The following is a 21,207-nucleotide window of genomic DNA, read 5'->3' as shown; positions in this document are numbered from 1 at the left end:
CCATGGTATTTTTCTGCAATAATTCTGCAACGGCCCTACTTGAAACCTAAAAAGATAACATGATAGCTTGAACTGAGCTCATTCAGTTACTTTTATAATCGATTACATTACAATCCTTTAGATTTTTTTTGTTTGTTTTGAATCTTGATGATGCCAGAGTGCCTAACCATGTAGGCAAACCCTACTGGAGAGTGCGATCTGGGATCTGCAAAAACAAGCAAGTAAGGAAGCAAAATTTTTTTCTGGTGTCTCCCTAAAGATTTTTGTAAAAGTCTCAATTTAATAACTACAACCAAACTCTTTTTTCATTAAAATGAACAATACGAAAATAATGAAAATGCCACAAATTGAATGATCGCAGTTAGTTCATCAAAGACGTAAATGGGAATGAAAATGTTTTCTTTAAAATAACCTATTCAAATAGCTTCATTTTCTAAAATAAAAAGCAGGTTAAATATGAAATACCTTTATATGCACTGAACAAATTGTGACAAATTTATTTGGTGGAAAACTGTACAAATCGTAAATTGTTCCCAGCCACTTTTTAAAAATCAGAAACAAAGTTGAACAATAATTATTTGATTTTGTTTATTTCATTACAATTATTTCATTGTAAAATTTTAGTTATGAATGTAAATAAAATAGCACGCACACAATGAATGACATTAAAAAAATGAGCTAGATTGACTAGAAACATAATTCCAGATCTTCCAGCTTTTTTGTGTCCTGAAAAAAGAGGAATCTCTAAATTCCACAGGCTTAAAAAAAAAAAAAGATTTTTTTAATGCCTTTTAATTACGTTTTAAAATGTCAGTTCAACAATATTGATTGATTGAAACAAAGTATATAACTTTAAAAAAAATGAAAATTATATTATTATTCAAGCACACACACAATAATCACAAAAAACTAGATTTACTAAAAACAAAGTTGTTTTATTATGTATGATTTAATATTTTTCATTGGGAAAAAATATGCAATTATTCATATGTGACAAATTATGACATTGTCATGTAAAAAAGCAAAAAAGATTTACATTTTTTTTTCTCACATTTACATTTTTTCCATTTACCTTTTTTTCATTTACATTTTTCAGATTTCATTTATACAAAATTTCTCTTGCTTTTGTCACCTGTCATAAAATATTTAAGGAAACTCCAGGACTGTCGCTTGAAGTCTTCTCTCCGTGAAGCCAATAGGTTTTTACAGAGCCTTTACCCTGTTAAATAGATAAATATATGTATACATTTATAATTGAATAAATGTAGAATTTTTTATAGCCTTCTTTTTACTTGCTGGTTGGGTTCAACTTCTATGAACACCTTTGTGCCCATTCAGTGTTTGCCATTGTTTGTAAGTACTTTTATTTTCAAGATAAATATAGTTCTATTATAATCTTCAATCTTATTTGTGCAAGAACACATTCGTACGTCTAGAAACTGGAATGGTTTGCCCCTGAATCAGCAAGGAAAACCAACGACTTGGTTTGTCATTAACATGCAGCATTAGATTGACACATGAAATGCATAGGACGTAGTAAGTGGCGTCACCCAGTGCTGTCAACTTAGGGTGTCTTACCGGCGCCTTCGACATACAAAGCCTTAGCTCTGACCATGGCGCGGCCTACGTCATCACTCGTCAGAGGCCAAGGTTATACGTCACTGATGATGCGTGTGTGCTAAACCACTGTGTTACTGTAGTGTACAAAGTCAGAAAGATTTCTTTTGAAACAACTAGAATCTTCATCTAAATATGATTTAGAGTTTGCAAAACATTCATCATGGATTAAAACTCTAGATCTACAATGATGAACGAATGTCTCGTTTTGTAAAGGATCTAGCTCTAGCAGATGCTTTCCGATTACCAAAAGATGATGAATGATACCTTAGAAAGAAAAAATGGCCAGCGGTAATACCTTAGGCTTAGTAGAAGGATTAGATCTGCTTACCATTAAAGGAGTACTCAAAACAGTACTTAAAAAAAGTAAATATTTCTAGATCCACAGCCATCCATATTATATATAATTGACTTTTATGCTTTTGATGATTAACATTGAATAGGCATTGAATTATTATTGAATACTTGATCTAGATCTAGATTTATTTCTTTACAAATTAGGCTAGGAAGTTGTAGGCCTAGATCTAGATCTAATTGTAAATCTATTAATTTAATAACGATTCTGTCAATAATTATAGAGTCTAGTCTAGAAGTACAAATAGCCAGGTAGTAACTTATAGATTTATAAGAGATATATAGAAGAAGAACTAATAGAAGTACAGATCTATAATCTTTATTAATAGGCTATTACTAGTATTCTATAGTTAGACTGTTAGGCAGTTACTATTAAATCTTTCATATTGTATACCCCGGTATGTGCCAAATTATTCTAGTAAATGTTAGATGTTGTATATAATATATACATTTTATTTTATATTTCTTTACAGTTTGCCTTTTATTTCAAAAATATTAATTGTAAACTTTATTAAACTTTCAGATCTGCCATTAACATTTTCAAGACGAAGTATCCTGGACAGCATTGAAGGATTACGTACTATAAAGGAATACTCTAAAGTAAGTAATAATTATTACTAGCATCTAGTATATAATTTTATAAATAATTTAATTTTTTTTTATGCTTTTGATGATCAACAAGACTATAAAAAGAGGCTATTGCTAGGAAGTAAATACTACTTTAGGCTAGAACTATGTAAATCTATTAGTAAATGTTTGATATTATTATATTATATATTTATTTACAGTTTGCATTTCACTTGAAAAATATTAATAGTAAACTTTATTTAACTTTCAGATCTGCCATTAACATTTTGAAGACGATGAAGTATTGTGGACTAGCACATGAAAAAAGTGTAAATTCTCAGGAAGTCGCAGGATGGCTGCCTGGTCTTGTGGTTTGAGTGCTGAACTGTCGCTTGGATTTATCGATGTCTCTGGTTCAAACCCTGCCCGCTCCCATCCCCTGTCGTCCTGCGGGAGGCTTGGACTAGAAAGTAAACTATCTTCAACTCAGAAGGAACATCCGAAACATGTCAAACATATAAGGATATAATAGTAAAAAAAAACATCAGTGATTTCAGTGAATTTCAAGATACTGTAAGAAATAATAAATGTGTCTTCGTTTTGAATGTTCTTTGTCAAGTGGAGTGTATGATTTATGTACATTGTAAAGGTTCTGGTCTAGTTAAGGTAGTATAGATATATTCTACTGTTCTTGGTACATCTCTTTAATGGTTTTTTTTTTAATCGAACAGAAGTATTTGGTAGAGGTGATAAGCTACTTCTTAAAACTGTATGCTACATTTATGAAATTACTAATTTGTTAAAACTCATAGAACAATATTCTACAAAAAATTTTACCAAAAATACTAACAGTTTAAATGCTATTAACGAAAACACTAAGTAAACAAATAAAAAAAATGACAATGAAATAAATATATTAAGTTGACTTAAACGAAACAGGACAAAATGTAATGTGTGTAATAAGGCCATCAATAAAAAGACCATGTCACTTTTTATGGACTTTCTAAATTAACTATTGTCTACCCACATCCTGCAGATTCCTGCTTATGTTATTGACCATGTACACTAAATATATTTAAATGTTTAAGATACAGTGGGATAAATAAAAAAGATGAAAATATTTCTTTCAACTTTCCTAATTTTAATGATTCATCAAAACATCATAAAGGTTCTCTAACACTTTGAAATGAAATGAACTTGAAAGTGGTCAACGTTTAAAATATATATGCTCATGCTTTGTCAATTTATGGACTGTAGTATAGAAAAGCAAAATGTCTAGCTAAGTTGCAATATTTTCAGAATTTTAATTAGAATCCTATTAATTTCTGGAATGTTTTGATGATTGGTTTACTGTAAGTCTGTTACATGTTATGTTATGGGTAATTATCTTGTTTTTTTTAAGTAACTAATCTATAAGACAAGATATGTTGCTGGTTATTTAGTTCATGTGGTTCTAAAGAAATTTAATGACTGCATGACTGGGGATGGGAGCAGCCAGGGTTTGAACTTGGGACCATCGATAAATCTAAACAACAGTCTGGAGCCATCCATAATATATATATATATATATATATATATATATATATATATATATATATATATATATATATATATATATATATATATAATTTAAATAACATAAACATTATATAAGCAAACCACTCGGCAAGGCAGCCTGGGGTCACGGAGGTCACGGTCTTACCCCGCTACCTCCCCCTAATCAGAAAAATTTCGTGTTTTTGTCTGTTTGTTGAGCCATAATACACATACTTTATAATTAACTACATTAATAGATTGTCAAACAACTTAAAAATGTATCGTCTGTTACTTTATCGAAGAAAGTTGAATGAATCACAATTGACATATAATATTTATTGACCTTTTCCTTTTTTTTGTTTTTAAATATCATTACCTTTATTTCTACATTTCTTCTGAGCTCAAGTTCAAAAGTACCAAAAGTGTCCAATACATCTTTACATTGAGGACTGACGTGAATTTTTAAAGCTAGAGAAATTTAACGTTAAGCATGTCGTCCTTTGTTGAACAGTGACTATTGGTTGGCATCCTGATATTACGGTGTTAGCATTTCAATAGACTCGATAAAAACATTGTTAAAAATCAAACCAGTGTACATGTAGCTAATATATACAGCTGAAAGTAAGGTTTCACATCAACTTTTAATATAAAGTATGATGTAACGTTTTGGAAATTTTGTAGAATTTCATTTAAAAATTAAATATGTTTAGCCGAAATATTTTTGAAATATAACTCTGCCATGCGCACAGCCGCCGTTCAAGATAGTGCAGAAGGTGCGCACTTCTAGAAAGCAGACTAGAAAGGATGTTTACATTAGAAAGAAGAACGATTTCCTCCCAAGTCTAGAGCCGAGATGAAGATGCTGTAAGGGCAGATGTCCTTTGTGTTTTTGTTTGTCATGTAAATAAACTTCTGTGTCTCGTTGAGTTGCCTCACTTAAGTAATTACAATATTTATCAATTGTGAATAACATGGTCCATTGACACATTTAGCCATTGACACTTACTTTTAAAAAAAAATTGTCAGTTATTCCAAAAGTACATTTTTTTCACTTGGGTGTCACCCCCTAACGGATGTCACCCGCTGCGGACTGCACCCCCCCCCCCCCACACACCCCCTAGTGACGCCACTGGACGTAATTACCTTCTTTTTAAAGGAACATTTTATATAAGATAAGAATCGAAAGTAAATGACTTTCATGAACAGAATTAGTGGGAAATACAAATTGGAATTCACAATCTGCCAGAAAATTGAATGAATCACAACTGACATATAATATTTATTGACATTTTCCTTTTTTTTTTTTTTTTTTTTTAATATCATTACCTTCATTTCTACATTTCCTCTGAGCTCAAGTTCAAAAGTACCAAAAGTGTCCAATACATCTTTACATTGAGGACTGACGTGAATTTTTAAAGCTAGAAGAAATTTAACGATATACATTATAAACAAAGAACACAGAGACGAGAACATTTGTTTTAATATTAAATGTTAACTCTAAGCAAAATGACTAGTAGCTTTTCTCACATCAAATAGCATTTAGTTTATTTTCTTTGTTGTAAAAGTGCTCTAATATAATTTCTTTGACATTATACTTAATTAACTACTCTTTAGTGGAAGGAGGCTATGAAAAATATATTTGTTGTATTAATTTGGATCAGTCGTGTAATTGTAAAGATTATATATTATATTTAATAATATTTACAAAGGCGATAAAGTTTTAAATCAGCAGCTTGCAAACTACGTAAGGGTTGATGCCTTTCCCTTTTTTTGTAGGGGAAGCGCGGTGGCTGAGAGGTAAAGCGCTTGGATTCAACAGGAAGTCACGGGTTTGAATCCTGTAATTTTTAATTATCGGGATCTTTGGTCTCGTCCACATTGGGAAAAAGTCACATTACACCCTTCTACGCCACAGAAACAGATGACCGTTACAATATCTGCTCTTAATGAGAACTTTAACAAGGCAGTAGAGGTTTGAATTAGTTTTCCTTTCAACCAAGTTTAGGCAGTTTCTATTACAATTATTAAAATAATATTAATATTAGTACTTCTATAAAACAAAATTTTTACATTACAAAATATTAAGATAAAGGCATCTTACGAAGTCCGTTGGATTCCATTCTGGAAGCAGTATTGACAGTATCTCCAAATAGACAGTACCTTGGCATTTTTAGACCAACAACACCAGCACAGACAGAGCCTAAAAATTTAAATTTCACACTTTTACAAATAAAAGAAACAAAGAAACACGCAATTGACCAATGCCTTAAAAAAAATTGTGATAGCTGTGGTAAAAAATTTTATACAACACTGCTAAAAGCCAAAAATTATCATGGAGCTTTCATACACAAAAAGTAAGATTTTTATAAATCAGCCCAACAAGAATAAAAAAAAACAACATTACAATGAGGCGGCCCCCTATCGCAAGGAATAATTCAAGACATGATCTTTCAAAGATTCATTTACCGTTGTAAAAAAATAATTTTTCTCATATAACCGCACTACCAGGCATTTCTGCTAACTTAATAACAAACTGGTTACAAACTAATACACTATTATTGATAAAGAGATATATTGCACATTATGGCATGGGATCTACCGGATATGTACAATACAATATGTCAGACAAGCGATTTTAATCTTTCCTCATTGAAACAGAAGAAAATGACAGATATCGTGCATGTACTTCAATGTCTCAGCACAGTTAAACAACAGAGCTTTTACATTTTCATTTTAATGGAACTAGAATGAGGATGTAGTCTATATCATTTTAAACTATACATTGGTGCACCGAGGTTTTTTTAGCATTAAAAGAATTTAATTAAGTACCAAAAAATGTCTTTATTAACACGAGAGCTTTAACGATATAGACTGCACTGAGTTCTAATAGAATTTATTTAAAGAGGATTAAAGCCGCAATTTTGGATCATAACTAAATCATAATAATAATCATAATAAATAACAACTAAAAGCTATTGAAAATTCGATTCAGCTTCAATTTTCCTTCCAAATCAAAGCAATAGTTTTAAGTATGTATAATAGTGTTACGTTACTTTAGAGCCCTGAGTTGTCAAGTTCTTTAAGTTGGTGGTTTGTAAGTTTGTATACATAGTGAGAGAGAAAGGGAATTCCAGATAAATATAGTACCGTTAATTAAATTTTTAGTGTGGTCTTGTATAAATATTAGATGTACATAGCCTTGTAGAGAGATTTTCATACCATACTTTGGTGTTAGGAAGTTGTTCTCCTTAAAAAACGGAAGATAATTTTAGCGATAATTAGATTTTGTAGTTAGTATAGGAAAGAAGTGAGATTTTACCATAAATAAAAATTAATTTAAAAAAAATTTAAGTTAAAATATTTTTATAAAAAATCCGGAACAACCTATTTTCGTAAATTAGAAGAAGATTTTTTGTTTTATTAATTAGAAGAGGTATTTCAAACTCTTATTTGGCGTTAGTAGATTTTTCATATAAAATTAGGAAATTTTTGGCGACGATTTGTAAGAAAATTAAAGTAATGTAGGTCGATTTCTTTTTCAAAATAAAACCCGGAACATTCTTTACCCATTAACAAAATTTTGTTATGTTTCAGCAAGAAAATTAAATGTAAAATTAGTCTAAAAAGTAATTTTTCAATAATAGTATACTTTCTTATTTTAAAATCCTGAACAACCTATTGCCGATATTTTTGAAAAGAAAGTCATTTGACATAATTCGGTTTTAAGATGAAAATACGGAACAATTTGATATCGATAATTGAACTATAGGGACGTATTGTCAAAGAATATAAGTGTAATATTAGTCAATTATATTTCATTTGACATAATTTATTTTTTATAAAACAATATCCGGAAGATTTTCATTTGCATTTATATACTATTTAAATAAAACGGAACATTTTGTTTTTGTTCATTTGTTTTTTCAACGTTTAAGCATGTAATATAATTTTGAAGAGCAAACAAATATTTGTTGGCAGTGCTTTGTGTTATGACCATAATGATAAGTATGGCTTTAATACACTGAATGACTACACATTTTTGATAAATCAAATATATTAAAGTCCAAGTAACAAAGTAAAATGAAGATAGTAAAATGAACAGATGTCATTTTGGAGACTAGTATTGACTAATTGTAGTTGGGCTTAGTTCAAGTTCTCTTTACTTTAAGATTGTAGTTTCGTCTGCTTGAGTTTCTGACGGTCTGGCTATGTCTTCGATGGTGCTGGTGGTTTCTTCAGCCATCGTAGAATCAGTACGTTGATTCCTGGGAGTTGAGCTTTGGACGGGACAGGCAATATCAAGCTCTGTTCTACTCTCTCATTTTCTATTTTTGTTCCTCCATAGGGGCTAACATTCGTAATGAGACCGTTTCCTCTTGACCGTTTGGTGTTCGGATAACAACATACTGAGGGTTGCATATTACTAAATCAACTTCTTCTGTTATGGTATCATATTGAGACGATCTAACGTTCTTCTTCAGCAGGACAGGACCCGGACTGGTCAACCATGTTGGCAGAGATGTCCCGGAACCACTTCTTCGATTGAACCCAACAAGTCGTTCATGTGGTGTCCTGATAGTTGTAAGGATGGACTGCAGAGCATCATTTAGTACTAGTTCCCATTTAGCTATGTCCTGTTCCTTAGAATGTAAATCCCAATTGATGGCTTTCCATAAAGTCCCATTAAGTCTCTCTATTTGTTCGTTTCCTCTCGGACTGTAAGGGGTTGTTTCCTCTCTCGTGGAGGAAATGTTGCACCTCTGAAGACATGAACGAAGTTCCCCTGTCAGCGTGGACGTACGCTGGAAATCCAAATAGGGCAAATTGATCATTGAGACATTAAACAACCGTAGAGGAAGACAATCAGGACATGCACATGCCAATGGGAATCTAGACAATTCATCTTTAATGGTAAGTAGATATTTATTTCTTGAAAGCGAAGGGAGAGTCGTTCGTCTTCGATGATTTTGTCAATCGCACGCCGAAAAACTTGGCGACTCCATTCGTTACGCCAAACGGAATCCGACGTAATTGATAGTTTCCCACATGCTTCTTTTATGGGAATCTTTTCAGGTCTAAAAGGCTATATTCAGAGTACTGGGAAATCTTTTCTGCTAGTTCATCAATTCTGGGCATAGGGTAGGCGTCTAGTAAAGTGAACCGGTTTATGGTTTTACTGTTGTCTATAACCATACTTTTCTTATGTGTCATTTGTTGTGACTAGGACTTGTGCTCGCCAGGGAGACTTAGATGGTTCAATAATCTCATACTTTATAAGTTGTTGAATGTCTTTTTGTATTTCTGGAATCGAGTATCTGAGAGACTTTGTAACCACTGGGGTACAGTTTGGTGACAAATTACTAAAAAGGCTAGGAGTCTTTACCCTCGCTGGCTGGAGAGCACTCAGGCATAATGAAGGTTTCTGACCATCGAAAGGAATAAAGAGATTTTGGTGCAAACTTATAAAATCAAGTCCAAGAATGACGTCGGAGCATAAATTGTCCAGTAGACAAAGTTTAACTCCTTCGTATCGTTCATTTTTGAGTTGTATGTTAGCGTAGATATGTCCTTGATTCGAGATTGATGGGTGGAAGCCATAAAGATTCTGTTGCCTGAGGAACATGTGGGCCATTTGTTCTTCGTAGCAATGTGCTTAACAGCTTTCAGTGTCTATTAAGGCTGGGTATAGTAGATGTGTTTAAATTCAAAGGCTGCACAGTAGCGATAGCCGACACTGTTGAACATTTCGATTTGCATACTCTTTGAAAATAACTATTTTTTGAAGTACTGATTGCATGTGCCTTCCCTTGCAGGGCATTGATGAGGGGGACTGCTGCAAAAGTAACACTTGTTAGCTAATGCATTTACTTCATGTGGTTTACACTCTGAGGTGATACAACTATTTTTTTTAAAGCTTTCTTTTTATTTTTCTATTTTTCTATAAAGTAACTTTCATTCCTATAGCATTTACAGAGCGCTATGGTCCAGTCTTTTTGGTTGGACGATGGTTTTGGTTGGACGATGGGGGCAGGAGGTAAAAGAAGGCAGGTTTCTGTGCTGTGCTCCAGTCAGAATTATATTCAAGCCCACTAGGGTAGCCACACGGTATATCTTATGTTAGGAATGATACATAATTGTTCTTCCTTATAAATCGCTTAGTATTGAAAAATAGAATACACTGGAAAACCTTAAGTTTAGACAAGCTATGAATATTCTTGTGTTTTGAGTATTCTTGATGGTTTTAAAATGTGTTAACTTAAATTCCTTCACCTTTATGTTCGAACATCAAGATGCAGTAGATGATGAGAAATTCGCCAACGAACTAAATTATTTTTATTCTCGTTTTGACAAAGAAGATTTTGTTGATCTACACAAAGAACTTTTCAACACTCTGTCAAAAGGAAAACAAGAGCCCTACGTCAATTTTGTAACTGAGGATGAAGTGACCTTGTTATTTGAAAGAATAAACGTAACAAAAGCTTCTGGACCAGACAAAATTAGTGGCAAGCTGATCAAGCTATGTGCGGAGCAAATCTCTTCTATCTTCTGTCATATCTTTAACCAGTCATTGCAAACGTGCGTAATTCCACACATCTGGAAAACTTCAGAGATCATACCAGTGAAACCAAAAATAGATTGCTTAAATGATTTCCGCCCAGTAGCACTAACACCTATTGTTATGAAATGTTTTGAAAAATATATGCTTAAACAACTTGTAGCAAAAGTCAATAACAGCCTAGACCCTCACCAATTTGCATACAAAGCAGCTAGAGGAACTAGTCCTCTTCGTAGATTTCTCCTCGGCTTTCAATACCATACAGCCACATCTAATGATAAACAAATTGAGTAACTTAAATGAATTACTTACAAGCATGGGTTCTAAACTTTTTAACCCAACGGCCCCAGTATGTTAAAGTCAACAACACCAAATCGTCAACTCGAGTACTATGTACGGGTGCTCAACAAGGTTGTGTACTTTCTCCTGTACTATACACTCTTTACACTAATGACATAAGAAGCATCTATGACTCAGTTAAACTCATTAAATTCGCTGATGATACTGCCATAGTCGGTCTTATTTCAGGAGACGAAACTCAGTATCGAAGCTCGATAGAAGAGTTTACAAACTGGTGCACCGACAACTTTCTAGAACTGAATGTAACAAAAGCTAAAGAACTTATAATAGATTTTAGAAAGAAAAAACAAACTATACGTGAACTGCAAATAAACACTACATCTATAGAACAAGTAAAGGCATATAAATATCTAGGCGTTATCATCAACAACAAGCTTTCATGGGAAGACCACCTTGGAACTCTGACAAAGAAAACAGCCCAGCGACTCTTTTTTCTATACAAACTCAACAGTTTTAAATTAAACAAGAAGATCCTTGAGACATTTTACGGCGCGACTGTACAAAATCTGCTAACATACGGAATAAGTTGTTGGCAAGGCAACGCCTCATCTAAACTGTTGCGACGTCTAGAAAACATCATTAAAAAAGCATCAAAAATTACACTCACAACATTACCAAATTTAAAGGAACTTTTTGAACAAACGTGCCTAAGAAAAATCGAAAAAATCTTGGAAGTCAACGGCCACCCGCTCCATCAGAACTACGCCAGGTCGTCGCGAAGTGGGCGACTTCTGTCAATCAAAACAAGAACGGAGCGGTACAAAAACTCGTTCGTACCTCACTCGGTCAGACTCTATCACCGCCACTCATTGATCTGGGAACATGAAATGCACCAAGATACCTGTGTGTAGTCGCTGAATGAACTCTTTATGTTGTCTGTTGTATTTATGTGTATTTTTCTGTTGTGTTGTCTTTATATGAGAAACGAGTCCTTGTAATCACAACAAATTTCCGTAATGATCAATAAAGCAGTCTTAGTCTTAGTCTTAAAGGTTCAATTAAGTCTTTAGTCTTACACCTATTAAAATTTACTATTGTCATTTATAAATTTGATAATAGTATTATTCCTTTCAAAGAAAACTTCCAAATTTAAATAACTTATTACTAATATTTTATTTTGCTGGTGAATTATAAAATGTGTTCGATCCTCGTTTACTATCCCAAAATAAAGGAAATGGTGATAACACAGCTTCTCAAAGCCTTGCTTTCTCATACTGAATATGATCAAAGAGCACAACCTAAGCCTTTGTGGACCTCACCAAGGCTTTCGACACGGTCAGTCGCGATTGCTTATGAAAAATTTTGACCAGGCTTGGAAGCCCTCCCACGTTCCTATCCATTCTCAAGCAGTTTCATGTGAGAACAAAAGGCCAGATTAGACATGATCACTTCCCGTTAATAACCGACTGGTACAGGCCAGTAGTGCTTTTGGACGCCTCCAGCCGTTTTTTTTTTTATCGCGCGTAGGATTTGCGTTTTCCATATTGAATGACACCCCGAAATTACACTTTTCGTCTATATATTACAGGAGATTTGTATGAGTTTTCAAAGAGTTTAATCATTTCCGGATATTTCCAGGACTTTTTCATATATTTTGCAAATTCAGTAGATTTATTATTTAATAATTAATACACCTAAAATTCGCGGGGGTCCTATAAAAGTGCGGGGCCCACTGCAGTCGCATAGGTTGCAGTAGCTTAAGGTCTTGCAAAATAGGGGCGTATGCTACGCTGCTGGACGACTAGTAACCTTATAATCCAGCACAGCAAGAAGTCCGGTAATTGTCCATATTAACGTTGTCCGGTCCGGGGCAAGGCAAGCGGAAGAATATTCGGAACCTGTCCGAATATGCCAAGTCACCTGCTATATAGACAATAACAACGGAGATGTACTACGGCTATCGGGCTCTCAGTAAACACTACACAACACGAGACAACCACCTAATCGGGCTCTCAGTAAACACTACACAACACGAGACGACCAACTAATCGTACTTTAGTGTCAAGTAAATTAACAGCCAAAGGAAACATTATTTGCAAAGCTTTTGAAAAAGACATTTAAAATAGTTAAAACAGTTAAATGTTACTACATTCCTATACATATAAACACAAATTTTTGGGAGCAGACGTTAGTGTGCCATATTTGCCTCGAATATCCCCCAAAATGAGGCGCGGTAGCTGAACTGTAAAGCTCTTGGCTTCCGAGCCGATCGTTTTATTGAAAATGGAAAATAAATGGGTAATATCACCACTTACCCCGCCCCCCCCCCAAAAAAAAAGGATAAAAACAAATTAAACATTAACATTATTATTGACATATGTGAGACATATAACTAACTACGCTATATGACAATTAAAGAAAGCAATGTCTGTAGAAAGAATATGGTTTCCTGGACAGTACAACATAGAAGATGTTATTGAAATTACGACGTATACCAATACTTTCCATTCAAATGAAAATGAACAGAAAGCTCTAAATATTAATCGAAAACTAAACATAATCTAATAAAATTTATATTAATTGAAAATAACAATATTTAAAAAAGAAAAGTAATATTTACCTGTATGTATGCCAATTCTTATTTTAAGTCTGTCTTTTGGCCTATGGCGGATGCGAAATGTTAAGGTGGCTTTAAGCAAAGAGAGACTCATTCTTGCTATCTCTCGTGCATGTAGAATGCCATTTCGATCAGGAAGACCTGATACAACCATGTATGCATCACCTATTGTCTCTACCTTATAAAATAATCAAGGTTAAAAAAAATGAAAATGTGCTTACTCAAACATCAAATTCACCCCCCACTAGACCGCACCCGTGTATTTTTGTGATTACACAACTTGTAAATAATAAGTAATTTATATTATATATATTGTTATAAACTTGGTGGTGGCACAGATGGGGGTGGTGTGTGTGTGTGTAGTCAGCCAACGCCAATCGCCCCAGGCCAGCGCTAGATGAGCGGTCGAGCGTGACGAGTTACGATGGTCAGCCGAGACGAGTTTCAACATGACGGTTCGGGAAGGATCGGCGTCGTGAACACAGCTCAGGAGCGTCACGAGAATTGTAGTCATCTGACCACCCCAGAATGGTCGAGCGACGTTCTGTCCGGTTCTAGAAGGCCAGCTGGGACCCTATATAAAGAGCGAGGGTATCAGAGACGAGTCAGTCACAACTTCCCGATCTACAGTTCGTTACAACGGCTCAGTACAAGTCCGAGACGAGACAGAGAGAGAGACCAGTGCAAGAGTTGATACGGCGGAGAGATATTTGTACAGTCTTGTGTTACGTGCTGCCAATTGTACAGTGTTGGCTGTTATTTATTGACATTAAATTATTACGTTATTTTGAAGCCCAGAGTTGTCAAGTTCTTTAAGTTGGTGGTGTCGTTTGGTGCCATTTGCAGCGAGCCTGGATAGGGAGATTCGTAACACTGGTGTCAGAAGTGGGATCTGCAATGGCTACTACGAAAACGCTAGACCAACTCCTTGTGAAGGAACTGAGGCAATGGCTCCGTAATCGAGATCTGAAGACGAGCGGAAACAAAGAAACCTTACAAGCACGCCTTCGGGAAGAACTGGTGAATGAAAAAGAAGATCCGGACACATATCTTTTTGAAGTCGAACCGGACTTGCTGGAACAGATCACCAGTAGCATGCAGCAACAGAGAACCAGTAGCAGTATCATGCAGGAACAGATGGCACCTATGCAGGAACAGATGGCAGCTATGCAGGGACAGATCTCCGGTAGCAAACAGGAGCAGATGGCAGCTGTTCGTGAGGAGATCGGTTCTATGCGAGAACAGATGAACTCGGGGCAAGAAAACACCAATTGCAAGATAGACACGATGAATTCGGGAATCAAAACGGAGCTATTGGCAATGAACCAACGCATACATGCTGTGGAGGAGAGAATCACCAACATTGACGAGCAGATGAATCAGAGGGTCGACGCAGTGGAGAAGGCCATCGACGAAATGATGATACAAGTCCAACGCAAGCACACCAATGTACCAGAAGCAGATATGACATCATTTGTAACTGAAGTCTCCGGGAAAATGAAGCCCCCCGTATTTGATGGTTCCGTGTCCTGGTCAGTATACAAGAAGCAATTTGACGCAGCAGCCAAAGTTAACAAATGGAACAGTGAGGAGGAGAAAGCAACAGCCCTCGTGTTATCCCTAAGAGGAAAAGCCTCCGAATTGCTACAGTCTCTACCGAACCAGCAAGACTTCGCCGCCCTTGTCCAGGCTACGGAACTCCGATACGGGGATGAACATCTGCAAGAAGTATATCGTGTGCAACTAAAGACCAGACAACAGCGCCCCGATGAAACACTACAGGAGCTAGAGACAGACATCGAACGTCTCGCACATTTGGCCTACCCAACAGCCGCACAAGATTTCCTGGAAGTCATTATTACAGACGCCTTCATTGATGCGCTTCGAGACCCCGAGTTGAAGAAAGCCACCAGAGTTAGTGGTAGACGTAAGGCCAGTGAAGCCCTCGTATACGCTCTCTCATATGAAGCCGCCAAAGACGCATCAGGGAGCACTCATCAAGGCCGAAAGTTGGAAGTCAAAGAGGAAGAATTTGCACAACTTGTGAGAAGGGTGACAGAGGCACTAGATGAACGACGAACAAACCAGATACCAGAAAATCAACCTAGGGCTCCTGTACGATGCTGGAATTGTGGTGAACTCGGTCATATACAAAGAAGCTGCACTAGAAGATTCCCACAAACTGGAACCCATTACAGATCAGAAAGGTATGCACGACCAAGTTCCCGGGGCTACCAGGAAAACTAGCACGCGCCGGCTTCAAGGGGCGGAACCCGGCGACACAGACAATGAGAGCCCCTGCAACCATCATCCCGGTCGCCGTGCTAGGGCAGAGTAAGAGTCTGAAAATCAATGGAAAAATTGGATGTCAAAATTATCACTTTCTCCTAGATACTGGTGCTTCACGATCAGTCATACGGACGGATAAAGTGGACAGTAGCAAGAAAACGCCAGTTAGGGCCTACTCGTTGAAAACAGCTAGTGGAGAACTGATGCCCATAAAAGGCCTGATCGACATAACAGTCCAGATCGGGAATCAGTCATTCAAACACGAATTCCTGATTGCTGACGTCACAGATGACTGCATAATAGGGCTCGACTTCATGCTGAAATATGGCATTTCCTTAAATATCGGCGGAGGCACTTTACAATGTGGGGACCTTGAAGTACCCTTGCTTGGCGACGAGAATGAAGAAGATGGCCGTGTCAAAAGGATTAAGTTGGTAGAAAATACAACCTTGCCTGCTAAGTCGGAAATGATCATTTGGGGGAAAATTGAGGACGGCTATCCCACGACAGGAACAGCGCTGGTAGAAAGCTTGGACACCAACCCCAACGGGATAGCAGTAGGAAAGACACTAGTCATGATTGGGAAAGACCTAATGGTGCCCGTAAGAATTATGAACCTCGGTACAGTAGAGAAACATTTGCGGGAAGGTAGCACCATCGCTGGCTGCCATGCTCTTGAGATGATAAGAAACTGTAGCAGTGAAAACCCCGACGAAAGACTCGAGTCCAGTGAACCACACGTTACTAAGCTTCTGACAGAAGTCAAAACGATCTTGTCGAAAGAACAGTTCACCAAAGCAGAACAATTCCTCAGAGAGTTTTCTGACATATTGCCATCTGATGAAATGGACTTTGGGCGAACAAATCTAATCCAGCATCGAATAGACACAGGAAACACTAGGCCTATACGACAGCAACCACGTCGCCTGCCGCTAGCAAAACACCAAGAAGCTATGGACATCATAGAACGAATGAGGCAGCAAGGGGTTGTTGAACCATCCAACAGTCCATGGTGTTCACCCATCGTCTTGGTAAAGAAGAAAGATGGATCCACGAGATTTAGTGTCGACTATAGATTATTAAACGACGCCACACACAAGGACAGCTACCCGCTTCCTAGGATCGACGACACATTGGACACACTTGCTGGGTCACAGATCTTTTCCACCCTTGACCTGAAGAGCGGTTACTGGCAGGTGGGACTACACCCCGAGGACAGAGATAAAACAGCCTTCTCTGCTGGTAATGGTCTCTGGCAATTCACCGTTATGCCTTTTGGACTCTGCAACGCCCCAGCAACCTTTGAAAGACTAATGGAGCATGTGCTAAGAGGACTTAACTGGACCACGTGTCTTGTGTACTTAGATGACATTATCGTCATAGGCAGAACCTTCGAGGAACATATCGCAAACCTGAAGGAAGTATTCGAACGAATCAGAAACGCTGGAATGAAATTGAATCCAAAGAAGTGCTCCTTGTTCAGAAGGAGCGTCAAGTACCTTGGGCACATCGTGTCGAAGGAAGGAGTCAGCACAGACCCGGATAAAGTTGAAGTTGTAAATGGATGGCCGATCCCCGCTAATATCCAGGAGTTAAGAAGCTTTCTTGGACTCTGCACGTACTACAGACGTTTCGTACCAAACTTCTCCAGCCTCTGTAGCGCCCTTCATCAATTGACAGAACCGAAGCGGCCGTTTATTTGGACAACGGAATGTCAGGAGGCCTTTGAGAGACTTAAAAAGGCTCTTGTTTCATCACCCATTCTGGCCTACCCGATACCAGGCGAGACGTTCATACTTGACACCGATGCGAGCAATACCGGAATAGGCGCTGTCTTATCCCAAAAGGTAGATGGAACTGAGAGGGTCATAGCTTACTTTAGTCGGAGCTCGTCCAAAGCCGAAAGAAACTACTGTGTCACAAGGCGTGATCTACTGGCAGTTGTGGACGCCATACAACATTTCCACAAATACTTATATGGGCAAAAATGTATCCTTAGGACAGATCACGCTGCTCTTCAATGGCTGTTGTCATTTAAAAATCCTTAAGGTCAAGTCGCCAGATGGATTGAACGTTTGCAAACCTATGACTTCGAGACACAGCACCGAAAATAACAAACTCACCAGAATGCTGACGCGCTGTCTCGACGACCTTGCAGAATGGAATGTAAACACTGCAGCAAGGTTGAAGAGAAGGGATTTATCATTGATTGCCAACGTCTTGGGGTACAAGCTTCCGAGTCATGGTCCGACGAAAGAATTCGAGAAGACCAGTTAAAAGATGAAGATCTGGCTCCCATTCTGCTTATGAAGGAAGACGGGCAAAGACCGGAATGGCATCACCTTTCTGATAAGGGAACTGCAACAAAGGCATATTGGGCGCAATGGGACTCACTGACAATCGACAATGGAGTTCTCAAGAGAGTCTGGGAAACGGCAGATGGAACATGCAATCGCTTACAGATGTTGGTGCCCAAAGTGAGAGTTGCTGAGGTGCTGCAAGAAATCCATAATAATTCCAGTGGGTCACATTTAGGCGTCAACAAGACCTTTGAAAAAGTACGCCAGCGGTTTTACTGGTTCGGCTACCGAGATGATGTAGAAGAATGGTGCCAAAGGTGCGACACATGTGCAGCAGCAAAAGGCACACACAGGAGAACGAGGGGACGTATGCAGCAATACAACGTCGGTAATCCATTTGAAAGAATAGCGATCCATGTAGCCGGACCATTTCCTGAGTCCCAGAAAGGAAACAAGTACATTCTAGTAGTGATAGATTATTTTACTAAGTGGCCCGAAGCATATGCAATACACAACCAAGAAGCCACCACCATAGCGGAAACACTCGTGGAGAATTGGATTAGCCGTTTTGGTGCTCCTAGGGAATTACACTCCGACCAAGGCCGAAACTTCGAATCCAAGATATTCCAAGAGATGTGCCAGGTACTCGGCATCGAAAAGACACGCACAACTCCTCTTCACCCCCAGTCAGACGGAATGGTAGAACGATTTAACCGAACACTGGAACAACACCTGTCGAAAGTCGTCGATGAACATCAACATGACTGGGACACCTATATCCCAATGTTCCTTATGGCATATAGAGGATCGATTCACAGCACCACCGGTTACACTCCAGCAAAGATGTTGTTCGGCCGAGAGCTGCAACTACCATGTGACTTGTTATTCGGGATTCCGGGAAATGTGCCAGCCTCTTCGACAGACTATGTCGCAAATCTCCGAAAACGGATGGAGAAAACTCATGCTCTAGCCCGCAGAAACATCAAGATCAACAGTGACCAGATGAAGACAAGGTACGACAAACGGACCAATGCCGCTGGGTTTCATGAGAACGATCTAGTTTGGCTGTACAACCCACAAAGACGAAAAGGCAAGTCCCCAAAACTTCAAACAGACTGGGAAGGACCCTACCGCGTGGTAAAAAGAATCAACGATGTCGTGTATCGAATACAAAAGAGCCCAAGGTCCAAACTGAAGGTCGTCCACATCGACAGACTCCACAAGTACCATGGTGAAGCCGGATCTGCCCGAGACGGACAGATCTAAGGAGGGGGCAGTGTTATAAACTTGGTGGTGGCACAGATGGGGGTGGTGTGTGTGTGTGTAGTCAGCCAACGCCAATCGCCCCAGGCCAGCGCTAGATGAGCGGTCGAGCGTGACGAGTTACGATGGTCAGCCGAGACGAGTTTCAACATGACGGTTCGGGAAGGATCGGCGTCGTGAACACAGCTCAGGAGCGTCACGAGAATTGTAGTCATCTGACCACCCAGAATGGTCGAGCGACGTTCTGTCCGGTTCTAGAAGGCCAGCTGGGACCCTATATAAAGAGCGAGGGTATCAGAGACGAGTCAGTCACAACTTCCCGATCTACAGTTCGTTACAACGGCTCAGTACAAGTCCGAGACGAGACAGAGAGAGAGACCAGTGCAAGAGTTGATACGGCGGAGAGATATTTGTACAGTCTTGTGTTACGTGCTGCCAATTGTACAGTGTTGGCTGTTATTTATTGACATTAAATTATTACGTTATTTTGAAGCCCAGAGTTGTCAAGCTCTTTAAGTTGGTGGTGTCGTTTGGTGCCATTTGCAGCGAGCCTGGATAGGGAGATTCGTAACAATATATATAAGTAATTTACTCGTTGATTTATTTATTACCTCTTTTTCCATTTGGAACCTCCCCTTTCGCAAACTACAATGAACAAATGAATAGTGGGGGGGGGGGGGCGTTTTTTGTCGAGATAAAACAAATTGTGTAAAAAAACTTTTCTTACTTTGTCTGGCAGTGACGTCACTAGGGGGGTGCGAGAGGTGCGGTCCGTACCGGGTGACACCCATTAGGGGTAGAAAATAAAATCCCGAAAGAAAAAAAATGAATTTCAGCAAAAACTGGCGGATTCAAAAAAATAAATCTCAACATATATACTCAAATATGCCTACTATTGTCTAGGCATATATACTGTACTAATCTAGATCTATACATTTTATTTTTGGCCTTATTGTATATTTTATTTTCTTTGGTAAAAATTTTCGTGATAACAAGGAGCGCAAAGGCAGTGATTTTTATAACAAAAATTGTTTGTATTTTCATTCTAGTCATTTTATATTTTAGTATTAATTAGTCGAAAGAGACTTGTATTACTAAATTTTAAGACACATGTGACGTCATTTTATTGTCCAGGTAGAACTTTTCTACGTTAGCAGCAAGATCTATTCAAAAGGTTGTTTTAAAGAAAACGTTTTAATGGCAATACAAAGCAATTTCTCTCGACTAACGTACCATCATAATATTGAGTTTTTTTTTTTTTTTGAGTGAACAGAACAGGCCCGCTACAGGGCGCCTATCTAAACATGAGGATGATTTTAGGACAACAAGCCCATTGCAAATTCACATGAATTACTGCAGCTTTCATCAAGCTGTGGTTGGGGAGGGGCACCTCTTGGGAGGGGGGCCGAAGTTCTCCCATGAGAGCGCCACGTCCTGAACAAGTTATTTTACACGGGTAAAATTTAAAAGTCCTCTGTTCCTTGTAATCAAATTTTAAATATTAACCCATTAAAATGTCATCACTAATGTTTTAAAAGTTAAAATATTGTAAGATAAAGACTTAACACCATCTGCTATTAAGGATCTTTTAAAATGTATACAGTTTGCAAAAATATCGATTAAAAACTTTTTGAAGAAGAGATTTCAAAACGTCTCTACTGACGTGACTTTTCAATGGTCAGAATGGTCAAAATTCTCTCAAGTATGAAAAATACTAAAACGTTCGCGGCAAGGCTTCTTAGTGAACATGAAGATGATCTTAAGACATACGTACGTTATATATACCTCGAACATTTAGTAGTATAGTA

At 37.7% G+C, this 21,207-nt stretch overlaps 1 protein-coding gene across 10 annotated transcripts in view; it reads right to left on the bottom strand.

Moving 5' to 3' along the window:
• Window positions 1-335: 335 nt before the first annotated feature.
• LOC106061632 (atrial natriuretic peptide receptor 1-like) overlaps window positions 336-21,207 on the bottom strand; it is a 637,794-nt gene continuing 616,922 nt past the window's right edge. For 3 of the 10 annotated variants that reach the window (XM_056017418.1, XM_056017416.1, XM_056017417.1), the window contains exons 22-25: window positions 13,551-13,725; window positions 6,176-6,274; window positions 5,401-5,492; window positions 336-1,219 (exon numbers count right to left, since the gene is read on the bottom strand). In XM_056017418.1, coding sequence (XP_055873393.1) covers window positions 1,136-1,219; window positions 5,401-5,492; window positions 6,176-6,274; window positions 13,551-13,725 — 450 coding nt within the window. In that variant the 3' untranslated portion in view covers window positions 336-1,135. The remainder of the gene's footprint in view (window positions 1,220-5,400; window positions 5,493-6,175; window positions 6,275-13,550; window positions 13,726-21,207) is intronic. The other 7 variants (XM_056017423.1, XM_056017422.1, XM_056017424.1 and 4 more) reach the window with 5 other exon arrangements.

This window comes from Biomphalaria glabrata, chromosome 18, assembly GCF_947242115.1.
Source record: "Biomphalaria glabrata chromosome 18, xgBioGlab47.1, whole genome shotgun sequence".
Lineage (NCBI taxonomy): Eukaryota > Metazoa > Mollusca > Gastropoda > Planorbidae > Biomphalaria > Biomphalaria glabrata.
Note: the sequence above shows the minus strand (reverse complement) of the source record. Positions and strands in the feature narration are given on the sequence as shown.